General features: G+C 39.3%; 1 protein-coding gene across 1 annotated transcript in view; it reads right to left on the reverse strand.

Moving 5' to 3' along the window:
- Positions 1-17,560, reverse strand: part of SIK2 (salt inducible kinase 2) — a 55,475-nt gene that overhangs the window by 16,012 nt on the left and 21,903 nt on the right. The window contains exons 4-7 of the mRNA XM_014939931.1: positions 15,712-15,873; positions 4,445-4,569; positions 2,172-2,295; positions 12-232 (exon numbers count right to left, since the gene is read on the reverse strand). Of these exons, the coding sequence (XP_014795417.1) occupies positions 12-232; positions 2,172-2,295; positions 4,445-4,569; positions 15,712-15,873 (632 nt within the window). The remainder of the gene's footprint in view (positions 1-11; positions 233-2,171; positions 2,296-4,444; positions 4,570-15,711; positions 15,874-17,560) is intronic.

Genomic DNA, 17,560 nt, shown 5'->3' on the forward strand with positions numbered 1-17,560 from the left:
AAATATTTTACCTCAATAGTTTTCTGTTGGTCTATTCCAAGGCTGTGCATTAGCCGTAAGACCTGCTCGTTATATTCTCCAATGGAAGGCTCATTCTCCTCTCCTGGTGGATAAAGAATAGGTCTCTGCACAGGAACTTCTACAAGCATCCACTTGTGCTCCTTAATCTGAGCAATAGTTAACCGTTTGGATGGGTCTAGGACCAACATTCTTCTAATCAGATGTTCACACTCTGTTGGGGAAAGAAAAAAAATTACCAATCTGCTAAGTGCTACTCACATATATTCACCTGAGCCCTACCAATACAGAGCATGACAACAGGAAACCACCTGCCTTCTACCTAGCTTCTGTGCTAAATACATTTTGTGAAGGCTAAAACAATCTTTCAAAGCAAGATTAAAAGTCACATTAAGAAGGACAAACCCCCAACTTCTTTAAATACATTGTATAGCTCAACAGTGCCTTTCCTTTTACATAGCTCACACATTAAGGTTATAATAATATTTAATACTTCTTTGAAGCTGCTTGTGCTGTTCTAAGTACAGTGCTAACATTAACTGATAAAGCATCTAACAACCTCTGTGAAGTGTGGTGGGCTTCTCCAGCACAGTTTGAAATAGTTTGTCCAGCCTCATAAAACAAGGGATTGGCAAAACAAAGGTAAGAATCATGTCCCTGTGGCTCTGAATAGTAGCCAGTGGGTCTGCAGGTTAATCTGTGTTAATTCCAGGACCAAAGCACTATTGGTAGCTTTAGATGTCAGAATAATTCTGAACACACCAAACCATTGCTGCTTTCTGACTACTACACTCTGGAGGGCATTGAAACCCTCACATTTTTCTTCAGATCTCAGTTGGTTTTCGGAAGATGAGAGATGAACATGCAGTTTGTATATGCTAGGAAGTCAATGTGAGTTCCTTTAAGGGAGTTATCAATCCACCATGCATTTCTAGCTGACCATGATATGGCTACAGTACAGTTTTATGAGTCAGTCCATTCAGGTAGTTATGACAAATAGCGTAGAGAGCGATTTCTGGCTCTTTAGTCCTATCTATTTCTCTTGTTTTCAAGTTTTGTTGAGAGGCACACCCTTCCCCACTCCCTGCATCACCATGTGATCAGCAAGTGGAGTGGCAAACAGCCTGTGAAACTGCAAATCTACACTGCAGTCACAGCGATGATTGCAACTCACACAAAGGTACCTGGATCTAGCTTGCATACCTATGTCAGCGAAGTCACAGAAATACAATAGAGTTCAGCACCAGCCATAAAATGCGCACAGGAAGCCTAGGGGTTACCATGGTGCTGTAACTGCATTGCTAAAAGCAACCAAATGCACTATAGCTACACTGTAGTGGCTATTTTCAGGAGCTGCACAGATTACATGTCACCAGAAATAAACAGGGGAGGACTAGAATGTTTTACACCACAGAACCCTCAATGGGGCTGAAAAACATATTTTTAATTCCCTTTTAAAAAATTGCACAGAAAGTAGTATACTGAAAGAGGATTTGATTCAGGAAGGTTGTTCTGAAACCCTTTAATATAGAGAAGCTGAAGGACATCATCAAAGCCTGCATAAAAATGGTGCCACTTGTCTGAAGAGGCATGAGGGAGAGTAAAACCCAGCTGATGGGGCAATGAGGTGAGGGAGAGATCTCTCAGGCACATGTGGAAGTCCCAGGTAAATGACAATGAGAACCTGGCATATGAACTGGTCGTGCACTTTTTTGCTTTGGTTTAGCAGACGCTGTCAAAAACCAGGAAATGCCCAATCCGCAACTTAGGCTCCACAGCATATTTTCTTTCCACATTAAAATGTATGTGGACTTCTAGACAAATGTGCCTCTCCCCCTGCATCCCCGTATTTCTGTTCACAGTAGAAGCAGAAGCCTTCGGCTTCCATTTCAACTCTCTCCCTGCCCACGGGCACAGCCACACTGCAATCTCCACACCTTGCACTGGGAAAAATGAGTTGGTTTGCCTAGCAGCAGCCTAAATGCAAAGGCACACAGCTCACCTGGGCTAATTTGTGTTTCTTTGCAAAATGAATAGTGGGCCATACCAAGATCTAGTGTGCAGATGCACCACCCTTTGCTGTATTGCAACAGAGATTATTCTAGAATTTACTCAAGGCTTACCACACTAAGCAGAGGAGAACACTTTGTTACCTTCTGACATAAAATAAGGGATCCTGAACCTTCCTTCAAGAACTCGTTGCCTCAGTATGGGGAGTGTTGGTCCATCAAAAGGTAATGCTCCACAGACCAAAACGTAAAGAACTACACCCATGCTCTGTAAGAAAAAGAATAGTCATTTTGTTTTTCAAGCTACAAGCAAGTGTCTGAGGTTGGCTAGCCAAATCCTGTCACAGAAAAAATTAAAATTATGTTCTGCAGAAACAGGAAATTTACAAAAAAAGGAGGTAGATTTCTGAAGATCCCTAAACATTAAGAACACTCAGCTAACCCAAAATGGCTAGGCTTGCAGTACCTTGTGCTGATAAGCAGGTAAGCTGAAGTGTAATGGGTTAGAGACTCTGGCTGCTAGCAGGAAGCTCCACGATGATGACTGAATGATACCTGAAAAGTGAGCCCCAACTTCAGGTGAGAATTAGAGATACTTTTTATTAATCTTAATGTTGTTCAAACAAAAACAAACCTTAAACAGCAGCCGCTCAAAATAAGAAACTGTAATCTTTTACATTTATCAATCTGAAAAAGCCTGGGTAAGAGGCACACTGGTAACTTCATGAATAGTCAGCTTCAGGGGAACACCAACTAATAATTCTGCACTGCCATATCCAGTGCTGAGCATGAGGGACTATTTAATATGAGCGAAAGGAGACAATCTGGGCAAGAGCTCTCCTCCAACTGCCAGGCTAATTTTTGAAAGTATGCAAGTTAATTGGCACTGCAAGTGGAAATAGTCTTGGAGTATATGCCAAAAAAATACAGCGCCACACTAGATGAAATAACCACACCAGACCCTCATGCCAATCAGCTGGCATAGACAGCCACAACACTGGATTTCTCAAGGGGAAAAAGCAGGTATTCAGCATTCACCTTAAAAGTTTGTAAGTACACAGATTTTAAAATTAAATAGGTATTTTTAAAAGGAACTGCTTCTGTCCTTAACTTGCCAAAAACTGAACTGTGGATTGTTGCATTCCTCCTGCAAACTTAGCACTTTCAGCAGACCTGTCCTGTGATTGGATGTTGCAAAGAGATACAGAATCCTTAACTCATCTCTGAAGGTAAAATCATCATCATCATCTTCACTTATCTTAAACACCTGGGTGCTTCTCTTTGTGGGCAGGCAGATTCTATTAACAACTTAGAACCGTGTATATTTAAAGAACATTGGTATTACCAAAGTTCAGAGATTCATTTCTGACATTCAGTGTCTGTGCTACTTGAAAGACTAAGCATAGCTGGGGGCTGCTGTACATTTACTTGCCAGTTACTGCAGTTTCAAAGGCTGTAGCCTTTTTTTTTAAACTCTAGCTAGCTACATATATATGTGTATGTACACAGAGAGATTCATGCATACACACTATATGCATCTAAAAGTACAGCTTTTATTTGTTAATGCAATTAGATTAATTTAAACTAGATTAGCAGCTGAAAGGTGACTTTCATTGAAGTGCCCCGTTTGTGTAACAGGCTCTGACCAAAATGTCGGTGCCCATGTTGTTATGCTATGTGCAATATTATTACTGCAAATGATGCCAGAGCAGAGACTGACAAATTGTACTGTCTCTGGTTGCATGAATCCATCATGGTAAGCACTAGAATACCAAAATTAAAAATCAACCAAACAAAAAACCCAAACCAAAAGCAAATTAGGAATGAAAAGCACGCTCTGACAATGCATCAAGGGTGCACAGAACTTCTTCAGTTCATGTTAGTCCCTCTTCCATTGCATAAAAATGTGGGTTACTCTCTGTCATCTTCTGTTACAGTAGTACACATGGAGACACAATGACTCAAAAATGCACAGCTGCCTGCAGTAGAATTGTTTATGGCACAAATGTGCTTGTTTCCAGCTCAAAGAGCAAAGCAGTCATCATCTCTCTTGTGTTTCAGTGGCTCAGAATCCCTTTAACCTCATCAAGAACGTAAAGCCTTACAAGTTCGGTTCCCACTTAAATGCATATTAAATGCACTGGGGAAAAAGAAAAGTTCATGCATACAGTCAGGAGAGATTTGGAGGAGCTACAGTTTTCCCTCTAGTGGGATAACATACACCTACAATGTACATTTAACAGCCACCTGGATAGGTAACTGCAATGCTATTCATGTTAAGATGCATTTTATGACACTCAAGAAATAAAGCTGAAGAGGAACACCTTGTCTGCAGCTTAAGAAAAATCAAATATCATCCCTTTGTTCCAGCTTCCTAATAGTAGACTTGAATCCAGTTGAAAAAAGAATAATGATACCCAGATATCCAGCTGGGGTCCCTCATACTGCTGTCCTTCAAAGACTTCTGGGGCTGCATATGGTGGGCTTCCACACCAAGTCGTCAGAGGTTCACCACTCTTATAGAAATTTCCAAATCCAAAATCTGTTGAGAAATTAAAGGGAAAGTCACTCCAAACTCCAGTTGCATGACAAAGAATAATTACATGCATGGACTAGGCCTGAAAGCTCACTTTTATTCATGAAAGCCTCTATCACAAATCCTTTTATCAGTACTCCCACTTAAAATATTTATTGGGATGCTGAATGTCCCACATTGCAATTTTCACGACAACTATGTACTATGTACACTCTGCAAAGCTTAACAACCTGTAGGAGTTTTGAGTAAACTTCTATTGGTTCGCTAAATCCAAGTTTATAAACAGCTATCACTAAAATTCAACAAACTGACAATCATGTATATATATGAGCTTATTTACTTGCCAAGAGATACAAGATTCAGTACTAGATCTGAGATTCTCCAAGTTTTCTTTAGGGGCTCTCTAGCCTTGAATACACAACAAATTTTGACAACAAAAGCATCAACTTTGGAGATAGGAGGAAGGAACTGTGCCAAAAGTAACAAGCATGGGGAAACAAAGCCTTTTGCTAGGAAGGAAACTCTGCTACTGGGATTGTCTACAGCCCTTTCAATCTACAACTGAAATTTACCATTCTACAACTAAGCAGTTCTTTTAAATGTTTCTTTTTCTGGCTTAATATGGGACCAGACACTGGTCCTATGGGACTTCAGCATTAGTCACCTTTTGTAATAATCCAATAGTGAAAAGCAAAATGACAGCCAGTATTGCATAGAGACATGAAGTCAGATAGCTTCTGATGCATTTTTTTTTTTTAGCTTCTCTGTTGCTACTTTCCTAGGTGGCATCTTCATTTTTTACTAGAACCATACAGCAAGCAACATTAATATTGAAGGAGCTGGCACTATGGCTGAACTGAAACGGATTACTTTCAAAATGCAGAATTTCAGGTGGCTGCTGGTGCTTCAATCTGAAGCTCTCTTGCCTTCCACTCTACTCTTACCAGTGTCTTTGGAGCTTTTCAGAGCCCAGATCTTCCAGTTCCTCTTATACCCTGCCATCACTCTCATTCCCTTTGCTTACTTCATACATAATTTTCTTTAGGATTCTTTATTCTTCCTGCCAGGATACTAGAAGTCCCTCCTACATCCACTGCAGATACCCATTCTGAATACACTCCTTCCATGACGCTCCTCAGTATTAATACACGAGGCTCTTATTCATCAGGCTTTTAATAAAAGTCATTGGAGCAGAATTTTTGGATGCACATGTTCACACCATGAATCAAAATATTTGGTCCACTGAAATCTAGTGGAGTTTTCTTATAGAATTCAACAAAGCCAACGTTTCTCCCTGTTGCTCCCAGCATTACTGCTCTGTACTGCTCAGTCCTCCGTTCCACTTGCGTTGCAGGCCACCGTGTATGTTCTCCATGACAACAAATGCTGTTAATACTAAAGCAAAGAAGGAGAAGTTCTCAAGGAGAGAGAGATGATAACATGGACAAATATTCTTTGGTTTTAAGGCTTTCAGGCAAACTGGCTTCAATTCACTAACTGGTCAGCTCTATCTCCAAAGGAAATACAAAATGGAGCACTGGCAAGTAACATGCGAAGACCGTCAAGCACACCACCACTGTTCATATTCATCACCGGTCTACTCCTGTGTGAACAATGATTGAACTGTTCCCTACCACTTTTTCCACACAGGAGAAAAAATGCAGTAGAAAGTTACAGAAGGTGTTTCTTAAGGTGATAATGGTTTTATAACCAGACTCCTGCAGAGTAATACTGAATGCTGGTGTGACTCGAGGAATCCTGTGAAAGTCAACAGAGTTGATAAACTGTAACCAGGCTGTTGATTTAGTACTATCACGTGCGGAATACCTCAGAGGTATGTTAATACAATGTAGTGCTGATTAGCAGATAGCAAAACTGATAAACACTGTAGTTAGCAGACATAGTACAGGCACAACTACCACTTCATTTTCTATTTGTATAGGTTGTGTTACTCAGAGGAAAGAGCCTGGTGCTCTCATCATACATCATGGGCTATAAAACCATGAACCTCAGTATCAAAGCAATACAGAGATATTAAACAAAAACTTACCAAGCATAGGCAAAGTTAGCCTGGAATTGTTCTCCAGAGAAGCCAGGTGGAAATTGAATCGGACTATTTACACTGAGCTTGACAGTAAAGCTACTTGGTTGCTTTCCTAACAGAAGGTGACAAGAGCTCCAAGAGTTCTTTTAACAGAACTCTTCCTGCAACATATCAAAAATGAACACAGGAAGAAGCAGCAATTCTGGGAACACCAGAACTGAAGAAGCTTCCAGAGCATTTTTTCTTCTGTCTTCCAAAATTTTCCTTCACATGTAATAAGTTCTAGAATCATAATAGTTTGGGTCAGAAGGGCCTTTTAAAGGTCATCTAGTCCACGCCCCCTGCCACAAGCAGTGGCATCTTCCACTGTAATCAGCTTCGTCAGAGCCCCGTCCAACCTGACCTGGAATGTCTCCAGGGATGGGGCATCCACCACCCTTCTGGGCAACCTGGGCCAGTCTTTCACCACCCTCATTGTAAAAAATGTCTTCCTAATATTCAATCTAAATCTACCCTCTCGTAATTTAAAACCATTACCCCTTGTCCTGTCACAACAGGCCCTACAAAATGTTTATTCCCAGCTTTCTTATAAGCCCCCTTTAAGTATTGAAAGGCCAAAATAAGATCTCTCCAGAGTCTACTCTTCTCCAGGCTGAACAATCCCAACTCTCTCAGCCTGTCCTCATAGGAGAGGTGCTCCATCACTCTGATTATTTTTGTGGCTCCTTCTGCAACTGTTTCCACAGGTAAGACATACCACCCACTGCTTTAACACCTGCAGGAATCTTTTTGCATTTTGAGGTTCCTGCTGTCAAATTTGGTTCAAAACATACACAAACAACATGATCTCATAGGCCATTAACTGTTTTCATTAATCCTTTTAACTATCAAGTCACAAAAGAATTAAGCAAGACATCTACAAGACACAGAGATTCCAAGTCTTTGGGTACCACTGGTTAATTATTACAATGACTACCTCTTTAATAGCTTCCTTATCTCTGCTTCCTTACTGCATTGCACTACTGACTCCACACTGTGTTAAACAGTACCACTAATATAAGCAGATATTTTCAATTGTCTTTAATAAAGTGCACTGATTAGGAATAATAGAGAATCAAGACTATGCAACCATCCAGCTCTCAGTATGAAAATCTTTACACTGGGTAACATGCACTGTAAGGTAGTAAAAAGTCACTATTCCGTTTAGCAGCAATACTACTGGGGGCATTCATAATATATGATATTAAAGTATATGGCCTTTTTTACATACCTGGTGTTAGTGGTCCATTTGATTCAGGTAAGCAACCAGTAACTGTGGATCAGCCACAGTTAAACAGACACAATCAATGTCATTCTGTGCTCATTTTATTCTTCCTTTTTCTGAAGCTCATTTGTGATAATGCTGAAGGAACAGCTAGATACAACAATGTAAATGTCTAACCTCACTTAGACCAGTTCTCATTAGTGTTCTTCCACAAAAAATGCATCTTTAAAAGTATTTTGCAAGATGCATAAAGCAGCTCTTTGTATTTGGGATTTTCAAGGTATTGATTATGGATTTTGTCTCCCCTGTCAGGGGTTTTAGGGTGTGAAACAGCATACCAGTTTTACAGGTGAAGACTCCAGAATACACAAGTAAACAGACTAGCCCAAATTCAAGTAACAAATCAGTGACTGACCCAGGCCAGGGCCAAACATAACTGAACTACCTGGTCATTCTCTAAACAGCAAATAGAAACCAGTCACTCTGCTGAAAACTTTTGCCTCAACACTTCCACAGCCTGAAATTAAATGCTCTAATTCTGATGTAAACATTCTGCCACCTTTAATGTACATCACACTCTCTGGGCACATCTCAGTCCAGTGACCCAAATACATCAGGGTATAAAGGGAAGTGTAAATTTCCTTTATAAAAAGTCAGAAAAATCAGATACCCAGTCTCACAGCAATGAGCTTTTGGGACTTGTCCATAATCGAAGAAGAGCACCACTGCCTATCAGTAAGGAGGGTACAATGGCAGAAAAACTATGCGAAGGCCACCATACGAGATCCACAACAGTGTCATGCTCTGCAAGCACACAGAATGCCCGACAGTTGCATGAACAGTTATGCAATGGCATCCTGGCACATTACCATACTCTGGAAGTGCAAACGGCCAAGGTCAGCTCAGATTCCAAATCTACATAGGAAATACTCTGCATGAAACATTCATGCTGTCCTTCCTTTCACATCCTCCTTCAGTTCTGAAACAACTGCAACTTCAGCTGTAATAACAGAGGGGAAACAACAAAATCTTCTACAAGAAAAATATAATCCCCTAATCGCTGCATGTCACCTGCCTTTTTCCTGCCGCAGCTAGACTTTTGTTGTGAGTTTTTTTATTCTCTTTGAGGAGACTATTCTTCACACATAATTGGCTTGGCAACCTTGACAATACTTCAGGAGACATGAAGCAATTTCTCCTCTCAGAAGCGTTTTGCCATCTGTAGGTGTCATTACATCTGATCTCTCCCTTCACTTATCTTGAATTTGTCAGATTTTCAACATCCTCTTAGTACCGCAGATAAATATCAATCTTTATCTCTGAACTGCAGCTCCTACTCAGGTGCCACCCTCATAAATCTTCATATCAGATTCACACAAGTACAAGCATGTATATTTGTAAGCACAGCCCTAGAAAGCATGACCTGCTTGGAAATACACAAGATTTCAATTCCTAAGAAAGTGAAACTCTTTGCCTATCAGACTGGATTTAAAGTTAGCTATTTGGGGAATGTGAACACATGAAAGCCACTTCAAATAGAAACATGAACAAATCCAAACAGCAAAAGACAGAACAGAGCCTCTAGGTATTACTGATCAATGTAACAGAAGCTTCTGGTTTATGTTACAACTAGAATTTTGGGTTTTTTTTCTATTATCTCTACATGCTTAATTTCATAACACATAATTGTTTTATTTATGGTTACCAAAAGTAGCTCAAGAGCAAGGATATCTTAGAACCGAACGCATCCTCCTTGCAAGGCTGTTACCTCAGGTCCCTATCTCAGCAATGGAATTTCAGAACTTAACCTTCAAGACAGTGCTTCACTGGGTGGAACAGCAGTGATTGGCTTGCATCTGATAGTCTTGTGACAGCATAAACGATTAAATTTTCTTAGGCAAATCCATGAATGAAAGGTCTATACATTGATACTAGAAGGAGTAGCCAAGGGTGCAATCTGTACAAGTGCTAATACAACACTGGCTGCTGGGGTTTGGGCGCAGGGATGACCACAAGGGGAATAGGCTGCAGAAAATGGCCAGCCTGGTATACTCTCCCTGTCACTGCTAGATGGATCTGACCCAGTATGGAACTCCTCATGAGTTTGTATACTTGCCCAGGAGTATGTGGTATGTGTCTTATAAACCTGAAACACGGTATCTTCGTTCTGTCTTTGAACTGCAGTTCTAAAACTTCAATTTCTTCCATTTTTCATGGGTAATGAAACACCAGTACTCTTCAGTTATGAATTTTTGAAGAAAAAATAATACACATTGATGGTACAAAGCACAGTAAAAGGCAGATACCTACTAATGAATACTGGACTTTTTCATGTAACAGAACTTAAAAACAGTGTTGTGTATTTCAGCAATCTGCTCTTATCTTTAGAAATCCAATTACATTCGATTGTTGGGGAAAATTACCTGTGCAGGGAGATCAGCGTTATTTGTTAGGGTACATAAATTATTATGGTTACCTCTTTTTGTTTCCATTATGCTTTCTACACTTGTGCCTTCAAATTATGTTCAACCACGTCTTAAGAACTCAAGAATTAATAGCATCTATGAACACCATTTCAAAGAAAAAGTTAAGGATTTAGATATGATAATGGATGCTTGATCCACTGGGCTTCCTCAATTTTTAATTATTGTACTGTCAGTTTACTTGTCCCACTTTCTGGAGTCTTAGAATGGCCAAGATTCAATTAAGCACAGAACAATCACTAGTCTCTCATTCTCTCTTCCCCCCTCCACCTTGTTTCTACTTTGCAATTGCTGATTTACCAGAATCATTCTGGCTCAAAGGTAATAGTGTTTAACCTAAGATCACTGTCAAGATTTCTCATTCCAGAGAAACTGATTTTATGAACATTACTGATGTTTAAGGGAAAAATGTGCCTGTCCTCAAAAAAAAATAATGCCAGCCACAGAATTCTAAGAGGACTGAAATTGGACTCGTTACCAGAAGACTGAGATTACAGAATGGAGTGATCTTTATCTTCTTAACATTTGCCTGAATCTGCACGTTAAAAAAATATGATCATTTGCAGCATTGTGTTCAGCTGAATAAACTCTGTGTTTGTGCAATCTGCAAATATTGGCTCTCAACATTTGCGGTATTTTGTTTCTCAATCTCATTGCCCCCTTTAGAATAATCTTGAATTTAAAAGGTATAATTTTTTGAACATACATCATTTAAATGGAATCTGTTTTCCTGTTAAAAATGGAAACAGACTAGGATTGCAGACCCGTTTGCAATTTGAGAAATGGAAGCTCCCTGCCAGAGCCACTGCAACTTCTGCTGTACATCTAGCAATATAAGTTAGTCTCTAATTTGTACCTCCTTTAGAAGGGGTACCAGCTTCAGAGCTATAATTAATCCATTCTTCTAAAATTACCAACAGAATTCAATCTGCCTGGCTTCATAGAGCCACATTGATCTTTTGTTATAATAGTAATATGAGCAAAGGAGATTATCAGGAGAGAGGTACTGATAAAGGAAAGGTATGAGTGTGTTAGAAACAAACCTGACCCACTTCATGAACTGAATGCTGATCAGCCAGTTCTGACGTCAATGCATATTTTACTGTCCACCAGCAAGGCAACCAGCACTACAGCCTACTTCAAAATAACAGTCTCTCCTACCTGATCTGGTTCAAACACAGTAGCTTTACCATCAAGATGGCATGACTTCTGCAGACATCTATAAGGCATCTCAATCTGGCAGTTTTGTGGGGCTGGAAGTATACAGAGAGAGGCTCACTATCCCATCCTCAGCTCAAAGCTGTGTTTAATTTTCACGAATGCACAGAAGTTTCACTGTACAGACAACAAGGTTTTTTTTTATTTTATGACAGCATAGCATACCAGTGATCAGTAACTGAAATCCAGTCCCTCCAATAAAGAGCAAAATGTAAAGTGTACATGAACAATCTAGCTATATACAGGCAGTAACTTTGAGAAGAACAAAGGTGGTTTACCTTGTCAGTGCTAAAAACAATCTCCATGTCAAACCTGATGGACACTGCTTGGTATAGCGTTCTTGAGCCACAACCTTCTCAGTGGACATTTTATCTGACTAATATACCTTCCTTTATGTTACTTATGCTAAAATTGAAGTTTGAGGGTTTTGCTCCCAAGTACCTAGTATCTTCTAGAAAGTAACAGCTTATCAAAGCTCTTACCTCAAGATCTTCACGTGTCCTCTGTTTCTTGTCTAGTTACTAAGACTGAAAGACTTTGAATTCTATCTGTCTTCCTTTTAGTGTGATATTAACAAAAACCTATTAAATTTCAGTCCAGCCTCCTTGTTTAAGCATAAAAGGTGGCAGTCTCATCAGCTCCGTTTTAGGAACACTGATTTTTGAATCTCAGTAGTTGAGATACAGACGTAACTTTATGAACGTTTCTGTATTTGACTAAAAAAATGTTGTATTCTTAAAGAGTAAAAGCTTCAATAAAAGTCTTAGAAGCATGAGAATGAATCAAGAGGTCCACTGGAAGTTAGGAAGAGCCTGGAATGGCCATGACTATCTGTGTATTTCATAGCTGCTTGGAGTGATCAGCAAGGACCAACCCCATGCATAGTGCTGGAGCCCAATGCAAATACCAACAGCGCAGAGCTTTCGGTCAGAACAATTCATCAATTACTGTGTTGCCTTTCCATTGCTAGATTAATTTGAATTAGAGAGCAATTCTAGTTATCAGAGTTGGGATCCTAGCTGCCCTTTGTTCTTCCACAGTTTGATAAATGAACCATGAAGAATATGAACGACTGGGAAGAGACTGTTCTCGGGGATCTGCACAGCACGAGAAAACTCCAAAATCACAGATAAACTGTTCTGTGGAATTCATCGTTTATGTCTTCAATAGAGAAAACTACAACACTGGCTTGGCACAAATCACCACATAGTTTCTAGCAGTTATAGCTTTCCTCCAGCTACTTTACCACCAAAGCTGGACTCGGGAATTGTTATAATCTGATACGGTTTGACAAAGATACATGAGAGAATCAGACCATACAAATCACTGCCAGTTAACGTGACCATTTATGTACAGACCATGTGTAATTAACTTTATGTAATACAGAGATAGAGCACAAGAGCAGCTAAGAGGAGGAAAGAGACACCAGAAGCTGATGGAATCTAGTAACTACCATTTATCAATGCTTTTATTTAAGTCCCTGGAGAATCTGTGCATTGAGATTTTCTGTGACAGAACAGTTCATGTCTCTAACCTTTCTTTGGTTAACGGGTCTCCTGAGATGCCTCTGAAGTAGTGTTTCTGTAAGCCTGTGTCATGCTTGCACTGTTGGTGTTCAGGGAGGCAGGGAACTTACATCCCTGCAGTGCTAAGGCCATCCATGAAAGGAATACCTCTGAATACGGCCGTGCTCCAGTGCAGTTGAGGCCCCTGAGGAGTTCTGAAAAACTATGCCCGGCTGAACAGGACAGGCTACACTGCAGAACACTGATGTAGAGGAAAAGAAATTAGAAGGGACAGAATGTGGTGGTGAAACGGGGAAAAGAGCAGCAGATCCAGAAAGCAAGGAAAGAAAGCGTAGGCAGACAATAGCACAAAAATTTCCTTATTTTTAGTTCAGTTATTCAGAGTAAGTGGGATCCATGTGACTTGCAGGCCCTTAGACACAGCACTTACTGATGCCATACATTGTCCAGGTAAATGCAACTGAATGTCAATCAAATCTCCAGGTGCTATGATTGTCAGTAGCTGCTAGGAATAAACGCAAGTTTGAAATCAGAAGTTAGAAAAGTAGAAATACTCTACAAACGGTAGTGCTGATGAACCCACTAGACTATAGCTTTGACTGTCAAATTTACAGCCTTATTACCAACAGCTGTGAGCAAACAGTGTGGATGGCCCTATTAGTTTTGAGACTTTTGAGACATCACCCCCAATTCAATCTCAATGTTATTAGTTATTATGCTTGGGCCACTTCGTTATAAAGTCCAGACATCGCCTCCGTCCCAATTGTTGCTTTAGCTTTCTTCAGTTATCAAATGCCCTACAAATAAGAACTTATACCAGAACTCTATCTTCCTGCTACAACAGTTGCAAAACCCTTTTACTTCATCTGGTGGTACTTTTTAGTATTTCTACAGTTTAACATTAATACAAAAGCCCTCAAGAGAGTATAGAGAAAATTAAAAGATTTTCTTTTAATAAGATAATAAACAGATTAATATCAAATGAAATTAAAAAGACCACAAAGAACTCTGTGATTAATTTATATAAAGTGTTAAACAACAATTTTTACAGCTTTTATGAACCTGCTGTAAAATTCCCACTCTGAGATGCTAAGGGGCCATGAAATACAGAGAAGATGCAAGAGAACAGATTAATAAGCTTCCCTCTCTAGCTTCAGACAATCTGTTTTCCACACTGTTCCTTCTCTGCCGTGCATTCAGATTTGTTAAGAAGCAGTAGCCTAATACTCTATGAAAATAATGGTTTTCATGATTTTCCTTCATGGTAAAGGAATGAAGAAATACATGTTTTAAATGTACAGACAAAACCAAAGGCCAATACAAAAACAACAAACATATCCACGATCTGGAAAAGCTACTCCATTGATAGTTACATCGGTAAGAAATCCTCTGAGTCCATCAGTAAAATTCCATTTCATAGACAAAGATAAACTATGTTGTTTTGGGTTTGTTTTTTCTTTGATAGAGAAAAGGAACCCATACTAATTGCTTAGTTTAAAGAGGATAAAATTCTCGCTTAAGAAATAGTTTTCATCTCAAAGGTGAGTCCTCATTTTAAAAGACTGTGTAGATTTCCAATTCTGATAAAGGCAAATTGAAAGGATTTAAAAGATTTTTGCTGACAGTGAAGTTAATCCCCAGAATTAATAGCCTAGTCTTCCCAACGTGGTGAATCCTTGTGACACAGATGCTAACTAGTTGAATAGGTGTTAACTTTTCCTTTAAAATCTTTAGGGACACTGTCTTTGTGCTGCATAGACAAAAAGGAGCACTTTTTTTGGAGGGCTGCTGGCACATTTAAAGCTTTTCTGCAATTCTGTCCTTATGGAAAGCATTAGAGGTCAAGATACATTTCCAGTTCATCCATTTCAGAAATGCCAGAGAGGAAATTCAAGGGTAAAATAATCCAGCAGCATTCTACAACTCAGAAATGTTTCATCACTTTACCTTTCTCAGTCTGATTTGCTATCTATTTGCACTTCCTTCTCAGAACTAGCAAGCTTACTCTTATACAAACCAGCTTCTTACAGCTGTTAGCCTTCCTTTCCTGCTCCCCTATTATTGATGACTGAGATTCAACAGTCCTCAAAATCAAGATGTTATCTAGCTTTCCCATTTTAAGTATCGCTAGCCTGAAGTCAGTACGGAGGGATTTGTGGAACTGTAATGAGTTGACAACTGACAAAATGATTTCCATTGCTAGCAACATCTGCTGTGTCTAAATTTATAATTAAAACAAAATCATGCATGCAGAAAGAAAAAAAAATCAATAAGCTTCCATTTTGAGTTTTTCTAATGTTGAAAGAAGTTATTTGATTAACTCTGTTTTAACCTGAACATCTGGCAGCATTATAGACATGTTATAACACCCACAAAAAATGACTAGAACTCTAAAAATTATTTCCTTTTTCCTGAAAGTATAATAGAGCTAATCTAGGAATTATTTTAGCTACATGAAATGTGATATCCATAATGCACAAATATTACATGTATTACCACTCTGATTTGCTGTACCTTAAGCACAGCAGGATATCTCGGGCGGTAGCAACTGAATTACCAGAGCAGATTCGATAAAAATAAGGTGTTATTGACTATCATCTACATTCTGAGTACCTGCTATTTTGATGTTCATGTTGTTGTCAAGCAAAAGATTTTCAGCCTTCAGGTCACGGTGAACAATCTTTCGACCATGGCAATACTCCACTGCTGAGAGGATCTGCCAGAATTTGCGCCTGGCCTCAGACTCACTTAGTCGGCCATGGCTGGCGAGGTAATCTGTTAAAATAAAGCAGGTTTAAAGGGATTAGAGAGCAAGAAACAACCCTGAAACTAAATTATTTCTCTCAAATAATTAGTGCTAGGAAACTCAAGTCAGTATTTCAGCCATTCCTGTCTCCAATTCATTATTCTCACATCCTCCCTTCCAAAAGAATGGAAAAAAGTAAGAAAAAGCTGCTGCATCATGAAACCCTGTTCCTTCTTTTATAGTTACCCAACTATTCTGATAAATATTTTCACATAACACAACTCCTGTGGAAGGGGGAATACTTGGAATAACTGGCTTCACCGTCATGAGGTACTTCAAGCTTTAGCCTCTTATCAGTTCACGCAAGCTTCACGCCACACTGTTCCCCCTGAGGCCCCACAGAGGCTGTGTCGTGGCTAAAAGTATTTTTTCTCTGGAAATAAAACAAGTACTCGTAAGGTACCCATCCTGACCTCCCTCTCATCTTCATTGCATCACAAGCAGAAAGAACATTTTGTTTTCATATTTGATTATGTTCTAAAAACTAACATTATCCCTGAAACAAGCGATAGCTCTGATGAAACTGAAGACTTCATTTATCCTCGGGAACAAAAACAAGTGAAGCAGCAGCTGGGTGTCTTGACAGAAACAGTTTCTATAGCCAATTCTATTTTTTCTCTTACGAGGCATAAAAATCAAAGAATCAACTGTTAGGATGGTTTCAGAATTGCCTTCAAGATTCTACAAAGAATGCAGTTAATAGCCAAGGTGCAGCAAACACCTATAGGTGTTGTACCCAGTGATCCCAGGCAATGGCTGAGCATATACACACATAGCAACCTCCAGTGACTTGCTGCGTAACAACTAGTACTGAAGTTAAACAAAAAAACAGTGAGCAAGAACTAAACTGCTGGAGCTGCCACCATCCCCTTCTAATTATCATTTATAGAGGAAGTCTCATGAACAGGAGCCATCCTTTACAGACATTTTCAGACACAAACATTTCTGTCTGAATTCAGTCAACAGGTTAAAACAGCTGCTTGTGCAAGTTGAAAAGTGAACATGATGTAATGGAGGTTTTGAGCCTACTTCTGTTTATAGGAATCTCTGACAAAATCCTTAAGTAAAATGATTAATCATATCTTCTAAGCTAGTTATGTAATCCCAGTGATTCAAAAAGGATCATCTTGCCCAACACAATGCCAAAGCAGAATACTCGCCTTTGTTAAGTTGTGGGGTTTTTAAAATAAAATATTTATGGGCTTTATAGGTGTTTGCAACATTTTCGTTTAAGCTTTTCTGCTTTCTTTATGATAAGCAGAGAAGGCCTGAGCAGCTCACATGAAGCACACCCTAAAACCTGAAAATACATTTTCAGTAGAACTTCACCAATAGTGCACTTCATTGTTACTACAGATAAGGACAAAGAAATACCTTCAGAAGGGGGCACAGACCCACCCAAAAACCTGAGGATTTTTGCAAATATTCAGAAAAACATGAAAAATAAATTATTTGTTGTTAGATCATAAAAAACTGACCACTTCACTGACTTGCATTCTTACACATCACGAGTTTTCCACTTCAGTAAGTACACTCTAGTGAACTCACTAGAGTGCACTGCCATGCGGTGCTCCAGACAGTGTCATACCAAAGTGACTTCTGAATTATATTTCCACTCATACAGTTTAAGTAAACACACACAATCATTAATACACC

The sequence above is a fragment of the Calidris pugnax genome, unplaced genomic scaffold (genome assembly GCF_001431845.1).
Source record: "Calidris pugnax isolate Ruff unplaced genomic scaffold, ASM143184v1 scaffold92, whole genome shotgun sequence".
In the NCBI taxonomy this organism is placed as follows: Eukaryota; Metazoa; Chordata; class Aves; order Charadriiformes; family Scolopacidae; genus Calidris; species Calidris pugnax.